The 26,679-nt window shown below is 37.3% G+C and overlaps 1 protein-coding gene across 1 annotated transcript; it reads left to right on the forward strand.

Annotated features, from left to right (window-relative positions):
- Window positions 1-2,188: 2,188 nt before the first annotated feature.
- On the forward strand, window positions 2,189-26,679 carry LOC139713664 (uncharacterized; the record flags this gene model as incomplete). Its single annotated transcript, XM_071625366.1, has 25 exons — window positions 2,189-2,295; window positions 3,443-3,550; window positions 5,085-5,185; window positions 5,749-5,862; window positions 8,333-8,471; window positions 9,448-9,554; window positions 10,431-10,494; window positions 11,018-11,139; window positions 11,873-11,947; window positions 12,649-12,827; window positions 13,425-13,558; window positions 14,423-14,478; window positions 14,904-14,961; window positions 16,565-16,611; window positions 17,257-17,385; window positions 18,085-18,141; window positions 19,118-19,200; window positions 19,939-20,065; window positions 20,790-20,915; window positions 21,964-22,066; window positions 23,243-23,343; window positions 24,196-24,272; window positions 25,143-25,347; window positions 25,617-25,708; window positions 26,392-26,679. Coding segments are annotated over 25 exons (2,632 nt in total), but the record flags the coding sequence as incomplete, so codon positions are not given.

Raw genomic sequence — 26,679 nt, forward strand, 5'->3', positions numbered from 1 at the left:
AGCATTCAGGATCACGACAGAATTAGTATCGCGGGTAAATGTCAACTTAAAATCCAAAAATTTCTTCGATTTGAAGACTTACCAATTAAGTTGAAGTATTGAAAACAGGCTTCGAACAACGTTTGGTTCTGCCAATAGTCCCTTTCTGTTCAATTGATAACTGAATGTGACTCGGTCGAGAGGACCTTGGGAGAGCTACATACACTGGATACCATGGCCAGCGCATGCGCACACAAACATCTTATCCGTTCATGGATTTGAAATTTGTGTGCATGTGATGTGTTCGCATGCACTGGCTGTAGTATTCAGTGTATGTAGCTCTCCTAAGGTCCTGTCGACCGAGTCACATTCAGTCATCAATTCGAACAGAAAGGGACTATAGGCAGAACCAAACGTTGCCCGAAGCCTGTTTTCAATACTTCAACTTAATTGATAAGTCTTCAAATTGAAGAATTTATGGGATTTTAAGTTGACATTTACCCTGCGATACTAAATCTGTCATGATCCTGAATGCTACAATGCGAAGCCCGATTACGCTATGCGTATGGGACTGCTGGTCGCTATGCGTATGGGGCTGCTGATCTCAGTTAATTGCATGATTACTAAGACATGAGAGCACTTTGGGGCGAGTAAGTCTCACAGTGTTAGTTATATGAAAGGTACTTTAACCTGAAACACAAACTAAGACAAGGAAATTCAAGGACACTTTTGAGGTACCAAAACTTTTTATTATCTTTAAAATAGGGTTAAGGGTAAATGCCTCTTACCATGCTATTTGCCTGTGGCTTTGTTTGAAAATGGACAATTACAGGTATGTATCCCTCCTTTTTTTTCTCAAAGTATTCTTGTCAATCGTATATTATTGATATATCAATACTAGATTTTTTTTTTTTTTTTTCACCCAGATGATTTGCCAATGTGGTTTGACACTCCTCATCAGATGCACTTTAGTGTAACTTAAAAAGTTTAACATTTTTGGGCCTCATCGTTCCAAAAATTGTCATCTACAAGGTGTAACTTTTGAATACTAAGACGTTAAGTGCTATTCATGATATTGCTTTTGGAAAAAGTACTGCAGTATTTGTAATGATGCAGAAAATAAGCTCAAATTCAAATTCAAATTCAAATTCAAATTCAAATTCAAATTCAACCCCGCCATGAATTTCATTTTCTTGTTATTAATGTACTTGAAACTAATAGCATGTAAATGTGTTTGGGAAATACTGAAATATGTGGAGAAATATTGGTACTGCATGCAAATGTTTTTGCTCTAAGCCACAAAATCTTAAACAAGTGAAGCTCACTGGAATCAGTCCAGCACAGAAAGACAATTGTGCAAAAGACTTTTCCAGCATAAAATTTATTTAAAGAAAAAAAATTATCTCACGCTGGGAAAGAATTGTAAATATGCAGGTCATGTCTTTTATATAGCGTAACAAAGAGAGATTTTATATGATTTTTTTTTTTTTTTTTTATATGTGTGTATACAAATGATGCACAGGATAGAGTGTGTTAGTGAAGGTGCGGCGCGCTCGAGAGTATTGACAATGGTGCGACATGCACGAGGCGCAGCCGAGTGCATGTTTGCAACCGTTGTCAATACTCGAGAGTGAGCCGCACCTTCACTAACGCCACGAAATAATCCTGTGCATCATTAGTTTTATAAAATGGGTCGAAAACTAACAGCATTATTCACGTACCTTTGTGGGTCAATACCAGTCAGCTACATGTAGCACTCGCTCAAAAGTCAAGATGTCCGAAGATGTTCGTCCCAAACATTTACGCACGTCGCACTCGGAAATCCCGCACATAAGTACTGTACGTACGTATAAGAGTATACGTACGCCACGTACTGTTATGCACAAGAAAGGCCGCCGGCTGTTGTGGCAGCCCGCGGCCCGAACTAGAAGTTGTTTACAGGATTGACAGCGCGTATAGTAGTGCGTGACGCACTTGTAACAACTGATTGAGTGCGCACTGCTAGTGTAAACATTGTGACGTACGTCAGGCCAGGGAGGTGGAAGAGAGACTCTTTTTAGTGCATACGTGAAGAAATTAATGCATGCACACGTGACTCATTTCAGTGCTTCCAATTGGCTACATTCTTGAACCCATTTTATAATGTGTTTTTGTACTTGGTAAGCATTTGATATTGTTCTCCATCTGTCGTCCTTTTCACATTATCAAGGTATGCCGCGGAGGAGGAGCGAAACAGTAGCCACCATGTACCCAACCAACCCTTTGATAAAATGGCCATGCTGCAGCAGAAAGCTAAAAAGTCTCAGTTGCCTTCACGTGGTATGGAAACAGACCAGCTATATCTTCTTGATTCTTCGGGAGGCTTCCTGACAATGATAATCATAAATGACTAAATCAGAATAGATACATGTAGATAGATAGATAAATAGATAGATAGATAGATAGATAGATAGGAGGCTTCCTTACAATAGTCATAATAAGTAAATAAATCATAATAGATACAAGTAGATAGATAGATAGGTAGGTAGATAGATAGATAGATAGATAGATAGATAGATAGATAGATAGATAGGTAGATAGATAGATAAATTTCATTTCATTTCATTTTTTTATTTAAGCACGGCACATACTTCAGTCCAGAGACTGTTCTTCCGCAGGTCCGTGCATATAAAACACAACATAAATGTATCAAAAGATAGATAGATAGATAGATAGATAGATAGGTAGATAAATAGATAGATACATAGATACATAGATACTGCTGTAGGTAGGTAGATAGATAAATGGATGAATCATGTCATAACAAAAGAATTTAACTCCGCCCTTAGATTCTTACCATCAAAAGAGGGAAGAGAGTCGACCCTTGCTGAGTCAAGGGTCAGTGCTTCTCCTTGCACCCCCACACTAACAAAACATTCCACAGTCCCCTTTCTAACAGCTGTCATTTTGAGCAGTATGCACAAAATTAGTAGCGTAACAAAGTACCTGGATAGTGGTCCTGAACTTCTTCTGTGTTGTCATGTACTGTAAAAGTGGAAATTTTTCACGCCTGGCTGGGTAAGATGTATTTCCCTTGTTTTTATTCCACAGAATCAAAAACATTATTAAAATACTGTTGCATGTAACAGTGACAAAAAAAGATGTGCTTTAATTTTTGCGCTAGTTTCTTGATGATAATGATGGCTTCTTGTATAGCTCCGGTATCTGCCTTTGGAGGGAGCTCATGGCGCTTGATCTAGAATAACTCCAGCTTCAACAGTTCTGTCAATATAGATGATCTTGGGATGTTTGCTTCTTGCGCGAAATTCATGAAAATTTCCACACAGCAAAAATTTCCACTTACAGTATATAATCTTGGGATATTTTCTTGTTCGGATATTTGCGTTCGCGACATTCAAAAAAATTTTCACACTGCATAAATTTCCACATTTACAATATTTACACATTATGTTTGCTGTGGCAGAGGAACAGATGCTGAAGGAGGCGGAGAATTGGAAGAGCGCCGCCAAAGACGTGGAGAGCTCTCTGGACCAGGCTTGCCGAATGGCGAGGACCAACAACGATCGCATGGGTGAGTTTCGAACCTTCAGCTCTGGCAAGCATGCATGTATTGTACTCGAACATTCAAAGCATTTCATGTACTCGTGTTAGCAGCGTATATACATTAAAGTGCTACTGTAGGTTAGTCAATGAAAATGAGTGTACTGTCTTCAAAATTTGTTGTGAGTCGTTTACAGGGATAATTTTCAAATATTCTCAGCTTGGAGACAATCTGATTGTAAACAAACTTAATTTTGTGTTTAATAGAGCAATATTCTATTTTTTGTGAATTCTTGTTATCACCATACATGATGGGATAAACAAGTAATGTAGTGATCTTATATCATGAACCGTATTTTTCACACAAATTTGCATTTTTCTATTTCTCAGACCAACTGCCCCAAGATATAAGTAGTTGTATTTATTTATCTCTGTTTTGGCCAAATACATTGTATGAATGTCTTTAATAAAACCTTCATAATACGTAGCATCAGAGAATAGCTTGCCACTGCATTTGTTATGTTTTGTTTTTTCGTCCTGAATAATTTAGGGAAAAAATAGTTAGGACCAGTTTTGCTGCAAACAGATGTGTAAAAGCTCACTGAAGACCATGTATCTTTGAAAGTTGGTGACCATGAAAGTGTTTGTATGTAGGGATAGTTTATGTTACATGAAAAAAATTACTTTTCCTTAGCAAAAGATGTTTCACTTGTATGATTCCAGAATATTAGTTATAAAGGCAACTTTAAGCATCAGAACTATGCATTCACAGAAAGTGCTGTGTGATATCTGCATTAAGACATCTGTAAGAATGACAGAGTAAAGCTAGTGGCAGTGATTTCTGCAATTTTTTGTCTTCAACCCAATTGTATCATTAAAGGACAAGTTCACCTTCATAGACATGTGGGTTGAGTGAATGCAGCAATATTAGTAAAACACATCAGTGAGAGTGTGAGGAAAATCTGACAATCCGTTCAAAAGTTATGAATTTTTTAAGTTTCTGCTCACTCAAGGCTGGATGAGAAGACTACTATAGCTTGTGATGTCACATGAGTACAACGGTATAAAGAAAGTATAAAGAAAATTCACCTTATTTTCACTTTTCTCGCATAACAAAAGAATACTTGACTTCTCTCTTTCAGAAGGCAAGGGGAATAATATTATCCTTAACATACATCAATAACAAATCCAAGAAATGTGCACTTTATTCAAAAAGTAAAATTTTGTGAAATTCTCTTTTTATTTTCATTATATCGTCGTATGCATGTGACATCACACACTATAGTAGTCTTCTCATCCAGCAGTAATTGCGCAGATACTTTACAAATTCATAACTTTTGAACGGATTGTCGGATTTTCCTCAAACTTTCACTGATGTGTTCTACTAATATTGTTGCATTCACTCAATCAACATGTACATGAAGGTGAACTTGTCCTTAAACCGTTTGTATGCTTTGAGTGCTGATACAATTGGCACAGAAAAGCCCATAGTGCTGTACACAATGTTTAAAGTCCCTTGTAGTGACAGGATTAAATGTTACCATGTTCCACATATATCTTGATAGTAATGAGGAACGCTGTGAAGCAGTTCAACTTCATGTCCCTGGCCATGGAGAGACGGAACCATGAGAACAGCCGACTATCACAGGACATCCTGGAGTGTGAGGTGAGGACGAGGGCGCCCTCATCAGACTTCCAGACAAACAAATACACACATACACACAGACACAAATACACACACATACATACATGCAGGAGCGCTCTCACAAAAGAGCAAATGTGCAAACATTGAATGAGATACATGTACATCACATCCTTGTGCTGAATGTTCGTACTTGTTCCCATCACAAACGTTGAAAAACAAGTTTCTGAATGCGTACCACATTAAACTAATATTTCATCACATGATAGCTAAAATGTGTTTCATGATATTGATAATGATGATATTGACGTTTGTGGAAGTAGTCTTGGCAGAAGTAGTAGTAGTGGTAGTGATAGTAGTAGCAGTAGAGAGAACCATCTCGTACCTTAGCAGTTTTGTTTGAAGAATGTCCCCTCCAATTTTTCAATGAATTTCATGGAAAATTGATTTGAAAGATGGACACTTTCTAATTTTGTCAAGATAGTGTATTGCAGTAGATATGAGCATTGAACCATTGACTCTATAATCGCATACACACCAAAAGTTGAATGTTATGAAATCTTCCCGGTATTTTCTGATACCCACAGTGCAAGATCAACCATGTGACCAAGCAGAACGAAAAAGTGGAGATTGAAATCAAGAAGAAGACACAGCGTCTGGAAGCGGCCGAGGGGATCATCACAAAAGCGAACAATAAGATCGTAAGTCAGCTAAACGGGCAGGGAGGTGGCTCAGTCGGTTATGTATCTGCCTTGCAATTGAATGGCTCGGGTTCGGGCACTGATTCAAATTCAAACAAGCCTTATTCCTATACCGAGCAATGTTGTGCGTTGTCATACTGTTCCCTTTAGTAGAGGCAAAACACTTTGTCCTTCAGATAGGACATAAAATGTGACCGTGCACCTCAAAACGAACATAAAGTCGCACACACTGATTTTGCGTGAGGACTGAAAATAAGTGAAATGGGTCAACCTAGCCGAACTTGACTTTTTCATATTTTCTGAAAAAGAGGGTCTTCTTTTACATTATGCTAAAACTTGGTATCATAAAACGGGCAGGAAAGTGTGTTTTTTTTAGCAGTTTATCTCGAACATTTATGGTAGAATAGTGTGATTATGTGTGTCTTTAGAGTCCCTTTTTCATTTCTGAAAAACCTTGTCCACACTCTTCACTTTCAACTCTAATAACTTTTGAAAGGATAGTGCTACTGCTTTGACAGTTAGCATTAATTATGGACAGAATGTGTTAATGAGGCATGCTTAATTTCAGTTCAATTTGATAATACCTTCATTGTTGTTACTCTGATGGTTTACTTCCTGTTTTTTGTCCCATTCATCGCACAGCCAGCACGGTTTGGTAAAGATTAAGCGCTTGAATAGACACCGTACTTCAGAGCCTCTTTTCTCAGTTCACACTTTTCCTGAGTTTGTGCTTTCTTTCCAATATTTAGATAGGTTAGGAGAGTCCATTTGATTTGAGTTATACATCATTTTAAAGCTTAAAGTCTGCTCTTTCAGAATATGGTCTTAACTAAAAATTCATGTCTGGCGACTTCGTGTTTGTTTTGAGGTGCAGGGTCACAAATGGTGGATTTGTGTGTGAGAGATTCTCAATTCATGCACATGAAAGATCTTCATTCATCACGAAGAGCAGGGTGCATAACTCATTGGAGTGATCCCCTCTGAGTGCATGCAACTAGACCCAGTGGAAGACTAGGCCCTATTTCATAATGCTGTTTGTAAAGCTATAAATGACTTTATGAATAACTTAGATATGGCAAGCCAAGTTGGTTTCCTAATCATTAATTTCACTAGCTAAAGTTGAAATCTGCAGATAATAATAAAGATCCTACACTGCATAAGATGATAAACTCTCCCTATTTTACATGGCCGCTGGTGAAACGGAAGTGGCTGCCGCCCCGCTAGCGTTGAGCGGGTATAGATCAAACAAGTGTTAGCCTTTTGCAAAGACAGCTCACAATAATTTGTGGTCGGGCACAGTCACAGCGAGTGTAGCGACCTGCAAGCGGAGCTGAGCGAGCTGTGTGCGAGTCTACCGTTCACTGTGACCAGGGATCGAGGTGAGACAAAAACTCGCTGTGCAGTCTTTGGGAAATCAAAATAATGATAAACCTGCTGATGGTTTGGTGTACAGCTATTGATGCAGTGTAATCCACTGCACCAATTCTTAGGTTTACTCATGATTCTTTACAGAAAATTCCTTCTTTCTTGTCTTAGCCTGTCTTGGTCCTATGCAAACATATCGGGAAAGTACAGCTCACCTGGAAACTTTCCGCGATCAACGCTAGTTGGCGCACTCCATAAGAATCCCACAATTCCAAGCGGTAACGTTTCACTTTTCGACTGAGAGTTTACAATCTTATGTAGTGTGTAGGATCTTTGATAATAATGATTATTCTTACATGTTAGCACATGTTTTTAGTTGAAAGTGTATTTTTACCCCAGTGTAGATGAAATGTTGACATACAGTCATGCTTTGTTGAAATGTAAGGAAAAACAAAAATAGGCACATATCGGCACTTCATATTCCAGTCGTTTGTAAAGTCATGCGTAACTTTACGAACAGCTTTATGAAAGAGGGCCCAGGTTGTGCAGCTGAATATGGGCCATCCAGCCATCTTGTCAGATAGAAAAATGAAAACAAAATTTCCTTTTCCATTGTCAAAAAAGCAAGTCTTTCTAATGTATTCAAATTCATTGATAATTTTCCTCTGAGAATGTAGTAACAGGCTATTCCATCTACTTCTGCTTAAATCAATGCACTTACCAATAGTGATTAATCTATTGGTTGATTAATTGATTAATTACTTAATTAATTATCTTAATTTGTGTTCATTATTTGTTGCTCTGTCAGGCAGTAATTGGGCACGCTTAGTCATTGACAAAACAACCTTTGTTACAAAGGTGTGACTATAAGTTGCAATGGAAATGGAGTACTGAGGTCCAAATGGCTGGCTATAGGGCCTGCTGTTCCTAATTCTTTAGGTTGAATTTTCACTGGGTTGTTCCTTGACAATCAAAGTCAAATACAATGCATTATTACTTATATGGTGGTCATTTGTTATTTTCATTTGACATTTCTGGAAACCTTTTTATTCTTTTTCTGATCAGTTACATTTTATTAGCACCTATCTGTCTTTCGTTTCTGTAGAGCGATCTGCAAACCAAAGTCAAGGAGGCAAAGAAGGAGACGACAGAAGTCAAAACCCAACTGCAGAAAGCTGTCTCCACCGGCAACGAGGCTTCACCAAAGATGGCTGCCCAGCTGAAGGAAATGGAGAGCGAAAGAAGTGAGTTGATAATAGACATAGTGGTCACTCTTGCTTATCCCATTTAGTAACTGAACCGCCTGAAACCACCCGTTAGATTATAATCCCTAAACCGCCCGAAACCGCCCGTCTGCTTTTTTATCGTTTCATGCTTTACTAATTTTATTGTTTTCATATAGAACATGTGATTTTGTAATTTGAAAGTGGTCATAGGTCCAAAAAAGTATGTCAGAATTATTTCTGTGACACACAAGTCTTCATAGGCTTCCAAGTAAGCATAACTTATAATAGACAAAAATAAAATGCAGTGCATGATCTATTTTTACATAATTTAGAAAGTTGTCAAAATGAGAGGAATATTTCTGTGTCTTTCAGGGAACAGTAGGCCATAATGTACAGAATCTTCAGTTGCTAAAGGGTTAAAATTTGGTGCAAGTGCAAGTGCATGAACCAAGTATTGACTAACGTGAGTGTTGAAGCCTTCATTGGCGATAAATGATTTGCGACTTTAATCAATATGTTTAACCCTACTTTCGTTAGCAGCTTTTAACTTGATAGCATCAACTAAACAAAACTTCAGGTTTTAATGAAGCAGAGTAATGACTGAAGTGGAGCAGGAGGAGGATAAGAAGAATATGAACAAGAGATTAAAGGTATAGGAAATCATGTATCATTAATTATGCTAACCACAGCTCAAAAAGTAAAATGTTTCCATTCCCCACAACAACATTACCCTCCCTACCCCTTAGTTCTTGTCATTAGCTGTTTGACTCATATCTCTATGTCATATCTCTGTGATGTGTCTTTTGCTTTAAGTTTGTCATTCAACACTTTTTCATCTGAAGTAATACCTTCTGACAAACATCATACTCGAGAGAAGAATTTGTTTTTCTGGGAATTAGTAATAAATAGTAGATAACCATTTTAAGTATCCATCTTCTGTTTAATCATAGTTTCTTCATTTTGTATTTGGTATCATGTTTCAATGTTTTATCAGACACTGCCCTTGAAAACCTCAAGAAGGCCAATGAAGCCATGACAAAAATGACTGAAGATCATGAGAAGATTGTGGAGGAGCTTGAGTTCAAGTACAAAAATGAAGAGGTAAGCTTCAGTGGGCTTTCAAACAACCATCTGTATCTTGTAATATAAGAGTATGTTCATATCTCGGGTATATTTCTCACCTGTTTTCATTTTCCTTCATTTAGTGTTTCTCTGCTACCATCTGCCAACATACTATTTTCTGAAATGCTGAGAATTTTCACCATTAATGTATCATGCTTTGTTGTCCGTGTCTATTTAAAAAAAAAAGAAGAAGAATGTCACTCTTGCAATAATGTTGTCTTCCTGTCATGTTAGTCTAGTCTCTTAGTCTCCCTTTATTACTTCCATTGTTGTTCCAGTCTCATTTAATGTTCATTCACATATGTATGTGTGTCTGTTTGTTACTCTGTCTTCCTAGTGGGCTTCCAGACCTTTTTTTTTTCTCCTGTGTGCATTTACTTATTTTTCTATTGACATTCTATACCTTAGGGGCCCACATTCTATAAGCTTTGTCCTTTTAGTGGGCCTCTCCATTTTTTGAAGTTTGCGTACTGTTATTTCATCTTTATCACTTCAGTTCTCATGACAATGTATTAGTACTACACGGTTCCCCAATTATTTTTCTACTCTTCTCAGTTTACTTTGTTTTCCTTATAAAACCTTATTCTCTGTTACCAAGGAAAGTTAAATGTCTATGTTCTTTTTAAAAAACGAATTAAAATTTGAATTGAATTTCTTCTCATAATTTTTGATACATTTGATACTTCTTTGATAATTGTTAACACAGTGTTGTTTATGGTGCTTATTCTGTTTTGTATTGAAAGTCAACATTCACGGAAATGGAAAGATTTTTACCAGTCCCTTTAGATTTCAATGGTTTAGATGAGGTTGACCGGTATTTGACTAAATTGTATGATATCGATTGCTGTCCTGCAGGACACGGCTAGAAAACTTGAGAGAGTGATTGAGAATCTGGAGGCAGAGCTGCGGGAGAGTCTCCGTAAGTTTGCAAACTTTGTGAAGTGTGCTGGATTTTCAACTGATCAATGAGATTGATGTTTGTGACAGCAAAGCATGAGATGGGTTTTTGAAAAAGAAAATTATTCTATGTAGACGTGTAGGTACACTGCATAATAAAGAAACTTTTCATTTATTGTTTATGAACCAAGAATTATATTTGACACCTCAAAGGCAACAGAGTACTGTTTATCTTTAAACTTTCTGTTTTTGTAAGTACCGGTAATTGATAAAGTTGTACATTTGCATATTAGATTTGTTTGATAGAATTATAAAGGATAAAAAAAAAAAAATTGAATTTTAGTTTCTTTCTTAAATGATATCATATCATGAAAGCTCTTTCACAATATATGTGAAAGTGTGATAAGTGATCATTTCTGTTTTACCCTGGAATCCTCTGTTTTTTGTCGTATATCTCCTTACGTCTACAAATATGACATGAAGATGGCATGTTGAATGAAATTGACAATTTAAAAAAAAAATCACATTTGTTATGATTCATGTAGAATTGCAGGAGGAATATGCCCATCAGCTGGATTTGGCAGAATTCCAGAAACAAGATGGCAAGAACCGGTCTGACTCCTTGAGGGAACAGTACAAAAACCAGATGAAGGATCTTAAGAAGGATGTAAGATTGATATTAATCCCCAAGTATCTTTCTCAATCCCTCCACCACTGCCTTCCTCATGCTGATTGTAACCAGATGCAAGCTTTTCATGTTTCATAATCATGTTGTGAGTCTGATACTTCATAAATGTCTTTTATATGAGAATCATATGTGCCCTATGTTTTGATATAGATACCCTTGATTATTGTTATTTTATAATGGTGAATGTTATAAGATGAAGTAAGTTAGCACAACTGTATGGTAAATATAAAGTGGAGCATATACTGTGAAATGACATAAAAAGGCATTTCTGGTAATTGAAGATAGTACGTGGTGATGTGTTATGAGTACAAGTCATGTATAATGTGTGAATCTCGCATTCATGAGAAGCGATATTTTTACAGAAGATCTTTAAAGGGTTAAGCCTTCCCCAAGCTAAGTAACAATGTGTCCCTGAATGATAAGCTGATATCTACATTAGATTGTTCAGATACAATGTATGTGGTCCAACTCCTTAGAGGTTTCAGCCTTTCCCACACTTTTCAGAATGATTTTTCTGAGTTTATCATCTTTGTGCGTCAGATTCTGATTTAATTTCGAGTGGTCCATTTCTCTATCCACTTTAACATTGCATATTTTTTCTTTCTTTCTTTCTTTCTTCGTTTGTTTGTTTGTTTCTTTGTTTCTTTCTTTCTTTTTTTCTTTCCTTGTTTCTTTCTTTTTTTCTTTCCTTGTTTCTTTCTTTTTTGAATAGATTGATGATCTTCACCGTGAAATATCAAGCCAGAGAGCCGAGCTGGACTCCAGAGAAGAAACCATTGTCAAACAGGTATTAAAGTCTTCATGGACGAGTGGAAATAGATAGTTTTTAGCAGATATCAAAGATGCATATATTTGTATTGGACTGAATCAAAATATGAATTTTTTACAGTTAAAGCAAAGATATTCTCTAAATTCAACTTTGAGTGGGATCAAATTGCGACGTTCGTAATGCAGACAGGGTGTATAACTACCAATGCAAAATTGTGTATTAAAGGAGACCTCCGGATGATTTTCAGATTTTTACATTTGAACAACTATAAATTAGTTATACTGAGGACAGAGTTTCAGAATTTGTGATAATTGGGATGAAGAATAAGAATATTTTCAACATTTAGAACAAATAGCAATGAACAAGGATGATGACATGGCAGAGTCATCATAAGAATGCATGAGTTGGGGCTCACGGAAGCAGAACAAAAGAAGAAGGCATGCATAGATTATACACAGGTGAACTCGCAAGCAAGCGGTATTGCAATGGAATTACACTGCTACATTTCTGAAATATGTGAACCTCCTATGTCATCATCCTTGTTCAGTGTAATTTGTTTACGGTTTTTCCAAGTATTGTTTCTCTGCTCAAGAACCACAATAAATTCTGCAAATCTATACATGGAGTTGTCGATTTATGTACTACATGATGTAAAATTATGAAAATCGTCTGGAATGTCCCTTTAAATGATTTTGAATCTTTGCCATTGAATGGGACAGGAACAAAGGATAGCAGACCTGACGAGACAGGTGAGGGAGTTCCAGAAAGCCCCCAAGGTCAAGGAGGTCACGACTAACGACTCCTCCATCCAGTCCAAGCAGCGCATCGCTAGAATCAGACAAGACTACGAGGAGGAGATCAACAAACTCAAGGACTACCTGGAGAAAGAAAGGCAGAGGTGAGAGGTCAAATGTCAACAGGTCATGAACTCTCTCCAAGTTTAGAATATGTAATGATGTTTGCATATCTCAATTAACCCATTGAGGACGAGTCCCAAGTATACTCAGGTAGGTGTCTATGGAAAATGCGTGTTGTAGCAAAATCAGTCCGTCCTCAACAAATTAAAAGACTATGGTCATTCTGCACTTTCTGGATTGTGAATATATAGACACTATTAGGGAAAACTGCTATGAATTTAACTAGCCAAGTCAGAATGGCAGATTGGAAAACATATCAGAACTAGAGACAAATGCCCACAAAATAACAATGAAAACTTAGTAGAATGTTCCTATGTGGGAAGGTGTGACTGTCTAGATACAGTGGCATGTGATGAAATGCTTGGTCTGGAGGAAAAACTGGAAATAAAACAATTAGGTTTGTCCACGCATATTGTACTCTGTAGAGAAGAAATCAGTGCTATGACATGTATGTTTTCACAACTATTTGTAGGGGTATAAGATTTAAAGAGAGTTTAGGTCTTCACTGCTGATCACAAGTCTCTCAATATTTTCTTTCTGATGATGAACCTTGACCCCTCGCTTTTGACCCCGTCCAGGACGTTGGCCGAGAAGCGGCGCCAGGAGGCCGACAACAAGACGCAGCTGGCTAATATCCACAAAGAGAGCATCCACCTCACGAGGGCGATAAACCGCTTCAAGGAGAGCATCGCCATACTTCTAGAGAAGGAAAGTAAGCATAGATTGACGAGCAGATTGAATCTGCAAGTATACTGTGCAGATATTTTTGAAATATTTTTCCATTGAAAGACTACATTTAGTGTTGTTTGTGCACATTTTTTTGCTCCAAATTAGCCTCCAAAAATGTATATATATATATTTTTTTTTTATTTAGGGACCGTATTTTGTAGATAATTCCTGTATATTTTCCTTGTAATTTTGTGTAAGAAATGCCACAAAAATATGATTTTTTAAAAATGTATTTTTTGTATTTCATATTTAAGGAATATCTCTTTTTTATGTTTCTTTTACTCCTGGGTGCAGTTGTTTGTCTCAGTGCAGATTTTTTTTTATTTTTTTTATTTTTTAGAATGGGCTTGAAGTGTACAGTGTACATGATGTATTCTGTGTAAGTTATAGAAATTAATGCGCAATAACAGTATGCATCTAGTTGTAAATCATAATTTCTCAGTCAATTAGGAGCACTGTAAATGCCACAACAGTTTGCAGTGTTTAGTTTCAAGAATTTGTGAGGTAGCTGATGTTCAGTCATGAAATTGAAAATGCACAAGAATAATGCCTTCCATGACATGATATGTAATTTCCATTATCTCAAAGGTAAGAAATCACCTGCCTTGCATATTAGAAAGGGATAGAATTTATTTCTCCTTTTGTTTCTTCAGTTCCTATTAGTGAATTTGACCACCTGTTAACTTATTTTACAAGTCCTGATTCATGAAATCGTGTGCTCATGAGATAGATATTGTACACAGTAACAGACCAGATGTGATAATATATTTTGTTGTTGTTTTTCCCTGCTAAATGTTGCATTCCAAAAGTAATCAAGAGTGCCCTGTGTTTTTCATCCCTGCACCAGGTTTGCTGGATACAGCGCATGAAATCAGACAAATGGACAATCTGGTCATCGAGGAGGTTAGTCCCCTACCCCCCCCCCCTATATGTTTAATTTATGATAAGAGTCTCTTTTGATGTTTGTGTACATATTTTGAACTGTATATACTGGTAATAATTTTGTTGAAATCATTTAGCAATGCTACAAACCAAATAGTTTCCTTCTCCACCAACCAAATTGCAAAATGAAAATGAAGATTTCGTATATTTTTCTGGTATAAGTTATTTTTGTGTGTTTCTCCACTTACAGAACAGACAGCATTTTAGCTTGGTTAGTCCTTGATATTTCAGGACAAAGGAGTCCCATTTTTAGAATTTATTCAATATTCTACATACATTGTCAACTTCAAACTGATCAATATATCAATATGTAGATGCTGGTTACATGAGTGATTTTCTCTCTTTCATATTTTTTGTTTGGGAAAACTTTATTTTTATCATTCTAGAAAGTTTCGACTGACTTGCGGAGAGTGTTAAACCAAATGGCAGGCAACGCTTTGGAATGTGAGTGAAATAATATCAACAATGTTTTTGACGGGCTCTTTGCCTTTGATCTTCTTTTTTCTGCTCAGTCTATTCTGATTAACATTTCCCTGATTAATTTGACACCATAGAGTTATAGTATTTTCCAGTTGAATGTGCTCACATGCGCTCTGTTACTGCATCGCAATTACATGGAGACCTGTTCTCCGAAAGTAGATTTGCGTGCACTTCATTTTCGTGTTTACATGTATGTTTCGATGAAGTCTGTGGACAAGGTGCCTTATTGACTCTCAACTAGCAATGTATCGTATGATTCTCTTTGTTCTTTTTGCCCCATCATCTATAAATCCAAAAATATTCCCATTCCATCCAGTATTCTGCATGTTAGGAATAGACCAGTTTAGTACTAACATGTTCAAATTCTATGCAAACATTTTTTAAAGCAGGATGTTCCTTGCAGCCAGAAAGCTGTCCTTAAAACTTGCCCAACATGAGAACAATTATCTGATGCATACAACCTAGATTCAAAATGTCAAAATACATTTTATTTCATAAATAACATTCAAAATAGCTTGACAATTAATTTCTATACATCTCAGGAAAACATAGACAAGATGGTTCATATCTTTATTACAAAGTAGTTAACGAGCCTGTTAAGATGAATTTCATGCTATTATGATGTCATAGTTTCCATCAATTGTCTTCCCTTTTCATTACTTTCACTTACTGCTAACACCTCATCTCCTACCTGTTGCACCAGATGCATGTATTCCTGTGGATGGAATGAGTATATTATCAGACTAAAGTCATGTATATGTTCACATTAAAGCCTTCCCATTGCACATCATAGATTCACCTTGTGCAACTAACTACGCACTTTCTTTTTAATATTTACATTTCGTCTTTGCTTTGATTTATTGTCCTGGCCTATTTAACTTTCTTGAATTTGATGTTAGATTCACTGTCTGCTGATAACTGGAAAATATTTCTTTTGTCATTGTTTGCTAGTAGGCCTATTCCTATTTTTGACAAAAAAAAACCCAGATAATTTCAGATAATTTGCCAATCAGACGAATTGTAAAACTACTCCCCTTTTTTTTTAAAATCACCTTGCGACATATTATGAATGAATCCACAATTTTTTGGTGCCATTTCTGTAGACTTCCTTCCATTTACTTTGAAAAGAAGTATTAAAATCTGTCATGTGCATCCAACTGAAGTAGTTGTACAGTGATCTGTCGAAGTTGTAAATTCACCTACTTGCAATCAGGAGCTTTAGTCCAGCCTAGCCAATAATGATCATTGCTCTTCATCCGCCAGCACCACCACCCTGTAATGCTTATGGCATCATACGGTATAATACGTGTATATGCATTATTAACCATTAGTGATCACATAACTCTTGCATACTGAGTATATCATGATGCAAACACCCTAAAGTTCATCATCACTGCTACAGCTGCATGATTCTGTATCGAGACACCTTGTTTTTCCACTTCACCAATTTCTTCTTTCCTCATTCTGTTTGAATTCTCTAACTTTCATCCTTCTGTTTCTCTGTGATTTTTCCATTCTCTTTGTTTCGTGCACAACCTGCACAATATTATTGTTGTCGTGGTTACAGTGTTGGTATCGCTAGAATCAAAGCTTGCTCAAGCACTCATGAATAAGGTGAGCATTTTGTAGGTCCTGCATGTAAATCAGTCAATCATCATACTATGGGATTTGATTTTGTTATCACAGTTTAATGGTAACATACTGAAATGTTTGCAGAGGTAATCATCAATTCTTTGACTGCATACTTCAACCTTGATTTCAAGCTCAAAATATCATGCATGAGGGATGGCATGTAAACCCAACATCATTCTACACTGTATATACCATATAATTAGTGAGACAGAATGTTCACAAATTGGAACTTCCTGACAATTTCATAAGTGGTTAAATTTGCCATAGTGGAGTAGAGCAATGGATAGAGAAGAGCATGCATGCCCATCGCATTCATGTTGGGTTCAGGGTTGTTATTTTCATGTGTTTTAAAACTTTGCAAACTGCACCCAAGTAAAAAAAGAAATCACAAAAATAAAAACTCCACAAAATATATGGCATAATAACATACTATACAGCATTTGCTTTCATGAGACAGTTTGTAACATTAGCTGGTGTCTGCATTTCACAGATTAAACCATTCAAAGAGACCATGCACAAATGTATAGTCTGGATTTCTTTAAACAAAGACCGACAGGTCCATGAGATGCTGAAGGTTCTGCATATCAAATGTGGTCAAATCACAATTTATTTTGTTGCCTCGCACAGCGCATTGAGCTGAAGGAAGCGTTGTTGGCCAAGCAGAAAGCCCCAGCCACCCCACCAGCAGCCGAGTGCAACCTGGAGGCAGACAAACTCCAGCAAGAGAATCAGCAGCTCCAAGAGAGGATCATCAAGGTTGGCATGGCAACGGGATGGCATCATTCACTCTCAGTCTTTTCTAATGAAATTAATTTGTGTGTATACCCCTTTTTTCTGATATTGTTGCTCTTTTTGCCCTCATTTCATATATTTCTGGATTTGTTGTTAAAGGTAAATGAAAAAGACAGACTTATGATCCTCTTATGGCAAAGCATTTTTTGAGGAATTTGGGTGTGCTTTTCTTGCCACTTGAACAGGCCCAGCCCCGCAAATTCCACTGACACAGTTTGTACATTTGACTTAACTACCTAGCAATAGCTCTGCAGTTGATGTTTGAATGACATGTATGGTATTCTAGATTTATTTAGAAAACAGGTTGAAGTCTAGCAAAACAAAATTACAGTTTCAAATGTCTTTGGAATTTGTATACTATCGTGATATTTCTGGATACATTGACCACCCTGTTTCTACCGGCACTTGTTCACAGAATGGTTATAACTTTCTATCTTTTAGAACTTTGAATGCTTCTATCTTTTGCCTATCAAGGCACCTATTCGACTACTTACATGTATACTTCCAAAGAATTACAGTATGTGTAATAGATGATTACCTAAAATGGACTTTTTGTTCTGACAGCAAAATTAATTTCTAACAGCAAAATCAATAACAACTTTAGCAAGCTTTCTGACATCATGTTTTCCGCTCCTCTCTTATATCCATGACTTCATCCATTAGTACCAGGAGCAGATGAATGCAGCTCAGGTCAGCTTTGAGGAGATGAAGCGAATCAATGTGAGTAGATGGTTGCCTTCTTGCATGCCATACTATCCTTCCACCAGAAATCACATAATTTGGTAATTTAAAATGCTTGAATTACCCTGACAATGTCCAGATAATCTCCCCCCCCCCCCCCCCCGCCTCTTCAGACACTCCAGGTTAAGTGTTAATTCAGCACTTCATGTTGCCAGTTTCTGCCCGAGGCCACTTGGGGCAGTTTGGCCGTGAGATGGCAAAACGGCGTATCTATTGTACATGTAACCGCTTTTCCAGTAAATTGAATTCAAAAATTTGCAAACATGCAGCTCGTGCCGGACAAGCACTGAGAGGTGGCCACAGTATCACCGCTTTTTACATTGTTTTGTCAACAAAATTCTAACATTTTCCATTTGGAGGGGATGTCAAATCTCAGAAACACGGTGTGTTTGATTTCAAGATGTGGTTACAAGTTAGATTATACTAAAACAAACCGAAATATATGACTAAGTCAATTTTCCAAAATTGAGACATACATTGTACATTGTTTTTCCATCTCATGACCAAATTACCCTGACATCGATGATGTCAGTTGTAATAAAGTACTGCTTGAAAATAGAATAATGGCTTAGAATTTGAGGAAATGAGCCATACACCATTTCATCGTACATTGAAAAGAAAAAAAAAAAAACATGTCTTGTCCTATTAGATATATCCACCTTCAACAGAGTAAAAACTTTTTATTTCTTGGATCTGTCCGATGAACTCCCAACATAGCTCTCAGAGGGCTAGATTGTGTATCACTTAACATTTTGTGTTTAACCTTGCCCAGTATAGATAAAGAAAGGTTGCAGAGATAAATTTTGTTTATTTTTTTCTTCCCCTGATTCACCTGACGGACTTGCGAAAAAGCAGTGCTTGTGAATTGTTGATAACTCTTTTAAGATGTAGATCTTCCACTGCCCATAAAAAAAAAGTGAAAATCCAAAGATTCACTGTTTCAACCATGCCACAGGAGGAGAAGTACAACTCCCTGCTGGATCGCCACAAAGCTCAGATCCTGCATGCCACCAGCCTCCAGAGGGAGCTCCGTACAATGTAAGCTACTCCGAAGGTCAAAGGTCAAAGTGCAGTTTAATTTTGTGTGTGTATGTGTGTGTTGTGTGTATGTGCATGTGACTTAGTAAAAGGCATGTGGTTGACTTTTTTTTTTATTCCAGCGAAGCTTTATACTTACACATTACATTTACACATATTTGCCATTGATGTGAAGCAAATAAGATTTTTTTTTTGCCTTATATTCTTAGTTTCAAACAGATTTATAGCCTAAAAGTGGATTTATGACAAATGTAGCCTGTACACGTCAGCATAGCCTTCATAGTATACACCTACTTGTATGCAATTGCCACACATCTGAGTCTATGTTGTGAACCACCATGCAAATTAAAACAATCTATAGGAAACTGATGCCACTGAGAACTATGATTGACTGAAATGTAGTGTCTCTGAGTGCACAAAACAATCAGCGATATGTCATGCTGCTCCTCAAACTCACCTGATAACTGAAAAAGGTGAAAAGGGGGAAATTTGTGTCCAAGGAAGTGCTCACAATTTGTTGATTCAGATAACTTTTACCATTTATGAAAAAAGAAACACTACCAGTTGTTGAAATGTAATTAAGATACATAGGGCACAGTAGCATAAACGTAGATGACAAAGTTTGCATGATTTTACCTACATGTCTTATTGGTATAATGCTGTGGCGCAAATGTGTGAAAATTGTCCCTGTTGCCAAACGTCCCCTTGCTTCACGGCGACGTCTTGTCTTCCTTCCAGGGAGGCGACGTTCCGGGAGGAGATGAAGAAACGAGACGCCAAGCTGAGGAACATGAGGGTCAGCGCCGCTGAACAGGAACGGAACCAGCAGGTCCTGGTCTCCAGACTCAACAGTGTGCCAGAACAGGTGCTTCATGCAGGACCAGGCCCAGTCTTAGACCTCTACTATTGGCAGAAATGTTGTCCTACAGTATCATAATGATATAATGATAATAATACAGTGCTCAACACCAATGGTGGCTCATTTGCACTGCATAGTATGTCAATTCATAAAGCGAAGAACCTATGTACGTGCTGAATAATTCTTCTGTGCTGCAATCACTCCTGATAAGCGTAAACAATAATGAATAGGTGCAGATTCATAGTAAAGGGAGCAAAGAGGAATGGGAAATTAGGGACACTTGGGCATGCTGTGCAGAAGTGTTCAATGAAAATATATTCTATTTCTCAGTGAAAGCAGCATCTGTCCAAAGACATGGTAAAAAATATTAATATCTCAATTTCATTTTTAACCAAATTTTGACTGTATGTAGAGAAAGCTTACTCTCCCAGGCAAGACAAACATTAAAACAAAAAAAAAATGTTAATAATAATACTAAACCTCAAAAATTTGAGTTGGTCAACCCAAATGTCATATTTTAGTCCATTACAGAGAATTTTGAGCTGGACATTGTAGTTTTCATGTAGTTTTCTATTAACTAGCTTCCAGTTGACATTAGTTTGTTTGCAAATTGTACTTATGCCGTTAATAGCATTATTAACATTAGCATATTTCAGCCAAACTGTGATAGCAGCCTCTTTCAAATTTTGAAACGGGAATTCATTCAATTTCATTGTTTCTTCCCCAACAGCCAGCACCACGGATGCAGAAGCCCAACGTGGAGCAGATCAGGATGAAAGTGTCAGACCAGATGAAGAATTTGAGCCTGTTAGAGGAGGCTTTCAAGGAGAATAAGATATCTCTGGAGCTCCACACAGTGAGATAAAAAGGATTTTTCTCACCCTCTGTCTATCTATCTATCTATCTATCTATCTATCTATCTATCTATCTATCTATCTATCTATCTATCTATCTATCTATCTATCTATCTATCTATCTATCCATCTGTCTATCCTATCTGTCTATCTATATATCCATCTATCCATCTGTCTATCTATCTATCTATCTATCTATCTATCTATCCATCTGTCTATCTATCATCTATCTATCCATCTGTCTATCTCTCTATCTATCTATCTCTCTCTCTCTATCTATCTATCTATCTATCTCTCTATCTATCTATCTATCTATCAATCTATCTATCTGTCTGTCTATCTATCTATCTATCTATCTGTCTATCTGTCTGTCTATCTATCTCTCTGTCTATCTATCTATCTATCTATCTATCTCTCTATCTATCTATCTGTCTATCTATCTATCTGTCTATCTATCTATCTATCTATCTATCTATCTGTCTATCTCTATCTCTGTCTCTCCCTCTCTATGTCTGTTTCTCTCCCTTCTCCCTTTATTTCTCCAGTCAGGCTATCAATGTCTGTCTTCTTTGTGCTCATGGGACTGCATCTGGGAATCCATGTGTATTGATCTGTCACTAGTATATTCTTTTATCTATATATCTATATACTTCTATCTATATATCCATATACTTCTATCTATATATCTACAATGTATATACTTCTATCTATATATCCATGTACTTCTATCTATACTTCTGTATATCTATATACTTATATTTATAATGTCTTCTATGTATATACTTCATATCCGCTGGTAGTTATACATTTTTTCTAGCTGTTATCTATTCAGCAATTTTATATGTCTTTCCATTTATTCATGTACTCATACATCTATCAATTTTTATTCATTTATCTACAAATATATTGATTCTTCACATACCCAGTTATTTATTCAATCATTCATGCACTCATTTGCTTGTTATCTTATTCCTCTATCTATATATTCATGTACTCTTTATTTCATTCATTATATTATTAGCTATGAAATTCTCTGTGCTTTTTATTCAGATCACTGTGGACATCATCAATCAAACCATGGAAGTGCCTGAAATGAGACTAAGAAGCTTATTTGAGAGGTACATCACTTTCAGGAGACTCCAGGAGCAAAAAGGTTTGTTGTGTCACCTCACCTAATTCAGTCAGTGGCACAACGCATCAGTCATACATGTACATGATATACACGTATACATTTGTATGTAAGAACTTGTGAGTAATCCATCTATTACAGGCCCCCAATACTGGGACATTTTTTTTTTTTTATTCAGGTTGATCCTGAACATAATTTGACTTCAAACTTGGAAAGCACTTTCATTGAAAGAAAGCCTTGAAACATATGTTTGATGTAAAACTGTGACTACTTAAATTCATGATTTGTAATTATTTCTCACTCATTATCAAACTACTGCATCGAGTTTTGTGGAATGGGCAGGAGCTGTAAATTCCATAGGTGAATATTTTGTGCTAAAATCAAAAGTTCAACACCAATTTCAGGGTCATATTTATATTGGAATGGTACGTATTGAAATGTTTGAGTATTAAAAGTAATTACAATTTATGTATGGAAAATTTTAGCTTTGATTTAACCCCAAAAGTTTCTCACAGACCAATGTTTAAAGGACAAGTCCACCTTCGTAGACATGTGGATTGAGTGAATGCAGCAATATTAGTAGAACACATCAGTGGGGGTTTGAGGAAAATTGGACAACCCATTAAAAAGTTATGAATTTTTGATGTTTCTGCTCAGTCACTGCTGGATGAGAAGACTACTAAAGCCTGTGATGTCATATGTGTACAATGATATAACGAAAACATAAAGAAAGTTCAACATATGTTCACTTTTCTCTCATAACAAAAGAACGCTTGACTTGCCTCTTTAAGAAGGCAGGGGTAATAATATTACCTTTAACATACGTCAGCGACAAGTCGAGGAAATGTGCACTTTTTTCAAAAATAAAAATTTGTGAGATTCTCTTTATATTTTCCTTATATCGTTGTATGCATGTGACATTATACACTATAGTAGTCTTCTCATCCAGCAGTGACTACGCAGACACTTTAAAAAAAAACTTGTGAATAGATTGTCTGATTTTCTCCAAGCTTTCACTGATGTGTTCTAATAATATTGCTGCACTCACTCATTCCATATGTATATGAAGGTGAACTTGTCCTTTAAGCAGATGTGGGTTAGCTATAAATAGTAAGACGTAAATAAGTTTTAAAAAATGTGGTTTTTGATATTGGTTCCTTGCTATTCTCCCATTCCTGATAAAATATGTTCTAACCTCAGACGAGCTGTGTAAGAAGCTGAGCAGCTCCAAGAATGAGCCGCGGGCCAAACACCAGCAGCTCACCAACTTTCTGGAGCGAATGGAGAAACGAATGACGGAGGTTAGTAGTTCCCTTGGTAACAAGGCCTATCTGTAGACTCATCTTGACTGAAAGGGGATGGATGCTTAAATATTCTCATCACAATGGAACATCCGATGTAATGTTGTTGGTGATTTGCCAGATCTAAGAGGATCTTTAGGATAAGAAAAAAATGGTAGAAACAAAACAAAGAAGGACGGCAGACGCTGTATTGATGAATACTGGCCTTGGCTGCCCCTTGTACCTCAAACATGAAATTGATTTTTATTCATCGGCGACAAGGGTCCACTTTGCACCGTGCCGTTAGGGCATAGAGAAACACAGTATTGATTCCTGATGACATTAATTGACTGATGTTCCTTTTCTCTCTTGTAGTCATGAGCCTCGGGAGATTACTCTTCCCAACAAGAGTCATTTTGATGTTTCATGCTTGTGCCTTGGTGTGCCAGTGCTGTCATGCTTTCATAACCTGGTATATTGCCGTATTTTAAGTTTCATTATGATTTTCATTCAGACTGTTTGTGGATTGCTCTTTTAATTCCTGCGAGTACAACTGTGCACTTAATCGGATTCCCAGAGTTATTAGTGGATTAAAATGTTGGGAGGTGACAACTTTTTGTAATGCAGCTTACTTTTGCACAGGTCTAACATCAGTGTCATGGACAAAATTGTTTGTAAGACCTGGAAAGCTTCTCTGGTAAGAATGTTAAACAATTTCATTGCTGCAGGCTTAGACCCTGGATGTAGGAGTATTCATGAACAAACACCTGTGAGGTATCCCCTTGTACTCTGTAATCTCAATAAAATTTATGTATTTTTGTGTGGCAGTGAAGATGTTTTCTCTGCACAAATTTCCGCCTTCATCCTTTTCAGAGCATCAACAAGTGGCGGGAAAAGCGAGAGACTCTCAAAAAGCAGAGGACCCAGCTGTATGAACAGATGTTTGACATGTAAGTCACTCCTCCTGTAAGCAATATTTCCACCTTGCCTTGATTTATCTAATTTTCTTGTAATTTATTAGTTTAAATCACAAGAGTATGTGTTAAGGCACATCAATTTCTGTACCTCATAGTCAACTCTTCCTCATAGCTTGTAAGGACTTCCTCGACAAAATGTCCACAGCTATCATTTAGAGATTGTCATCGGTTCATCTTTTGTATTTTGCTGTGTTTCTTCTCCGTATGTTTTTGATGAACAGCAAAATTAACATGTGCAATGAGTTGCAATAGCAGATTTTAGAGGGGCAAGTTTGTGTGTGTGAGAGGTGACAATGTCTTTATAAATACTTTCAAAGTAACAACAAACATTATATAAGTATTATTTCTATATTTCAGTGATTTGTAATGTTTATGTACTGAGTTCTGTTCCTCGCCTTCAGAGGATAAAATTGTTAGCAGTTCCACATATGGAACAGGGTGGTAATTTGGCTCAGTCAGTAACACATGTGCCTCCCAATCCAAATGACCCAGGTTTGATTCCCAAGTCTTGCTGAGCAATGTTGTGTGTAATCATACCGTCCCCTCTAGTAAGAGGCAAAACACTCTGTCCCTCAGATAGGACGTATAGGTCCCATGTGCAAGACAGTCACAACTCATGTACATAGAAGATCTGCCTTTATTCTTTTATTGGAAAGAGCAGGCTGCATAACCTGATGTAGTTGTCACATCACCTCACATCCAACTGGTCCCCAAGGAAGACCAGCTAGTGCAGCTGACTTTGGGCTATCCAGCCATCTTCTCAGATGGAAATTGAAACTAACAAACAAATAAACGTAGTGAATATTATTAGTACTGATGCGGTCACATGTCTTTCCATCCCAGCTTCGACGCCGTGTCACAGGAGGCAGGCATTCGAATGATCCGCCCCGTGACGGCGACCTTCAAGCCGTACAAGCCGCCCAGCAGACGTCGCCGACTGACCATCAAGTCCAGCGCGGTACACATGGACATCCCCCATAGCATGAAGAAGGAGTCAGTCCTCGGGACCAGCATGGCCCTCCTTCGGGAACCTGGACCTTTCTGGAGGGTAAGGCAGCCGAGAGGGGAATATTTTAAGGAAAACCTATCAAATAAAAAAAAAGGTCTAAAAACTTGGGTCTTTTTTAATTCAGTTTCTAGCCCTTTTGAAATTAATGTCCATTCTTCTGTTGGTTGCAGAAACAAAACAGAAATTTAGCATACTGAGTAGTCTTTAACAATTATGCATATGAACAATGAATAGGAAGTGAGACCATTTGAGTTTTTAATTCACATGACCACATGACCATCTCTTTAAGTGTTTATCCTCCTGCTTAGATGCCAGTGAACTTGGAGACCACCACCGCCCTGGTCACTGTGCCCAGGATGCTAGACATGGACGTCAACACGAGACGTAAGGCAGCCCAGGAGTGAGTATTAAAGGACTATTGCCCCATCTTTTGTCATAGAGCAGAGTCTCACATGTCGGTCCTATCATGCTAGCTTTGTCCTCTGTCCTTTTTCCAATGAAACAAAATCTACCCTCCCATGCTAGTGGTACTTGTCTCCTGGGGGGGCATTTCATGAAGCGTTTTGTCAGATAATTTTTCCGACAAACCATTATAAGCTTCTGAAATCCTTACATGTGATTGGCTGAGAGCAAATTTGTCCGACAAATTTGTTGGACAAAGCGCTTCATGAAATGTCCTTGTGGACTTTTTCAAATCTTGTGTACAAACATGCTTTTGTTTTGATTTACTCTAACTTGTTTTGGGGGGTATTTTGCTATAATTATATACTGTCGCATGTATTTCAAATATAGGAAATTGTGTGACCAGCTTCCAAGCTGCTAAATTTGCAATTGAGAACTATCACATTTATGGGCATGAATGTACAAGATTTCTTGATCACTTACCATGAATCACATGAGCAAGAACTATACAGATTGAATTTGTAGAACGGGAATAATACTTACGTGTAAGTCACTAGAGGTACCACCTGAAAGTTATGAATCTAATGCTGGTGGGTGTGATGGTAACTTGTGGAGACGTATTCTTGAGTGACAATAGCGAGCTTGAAATGTTTGTTTGTCTGTCTGTTTTCAAAATTCCAGTGTCCTCCTTCGACTGGGCAAGACAGATGACCACCAACCTCGCAACCTGAATGCACCCCGTCACACGAGGGAGCCCTCCTTACCCCCAATAGCCACCATGTTTCCTCCCATCTCCTCCTAGCCTTGGATCAAGGATGCCTGGCCTCGTCCAACTTGGAAGCGATGGAACTCTTCCTGTACAGTCAGCTATCATACATCAGTTATAACACGTACCCTGACACGGATGTACTTCTTGCAATTTTCCCCCTTTTCATTCTCAAAGTGGAAAGTACAGACCGTTGTCACAAC

This window comes from Diadema antillarum, unplaced genomic scaffold (genome assembly GCF_040938485.1).
Source record: "Diadema antillarum isolate AM-2024a unplaced genomic scaffold, OU_Dant_1.0 seq00002028_RagTag, whole genome shotgun sequence".
NCBI classification, from domain to species: Eukaryota; Metazoa; Echinodermata; class Echinoidea; order Diadematoida; family Diadematidae; genus Diadema; species Diadema antillarum.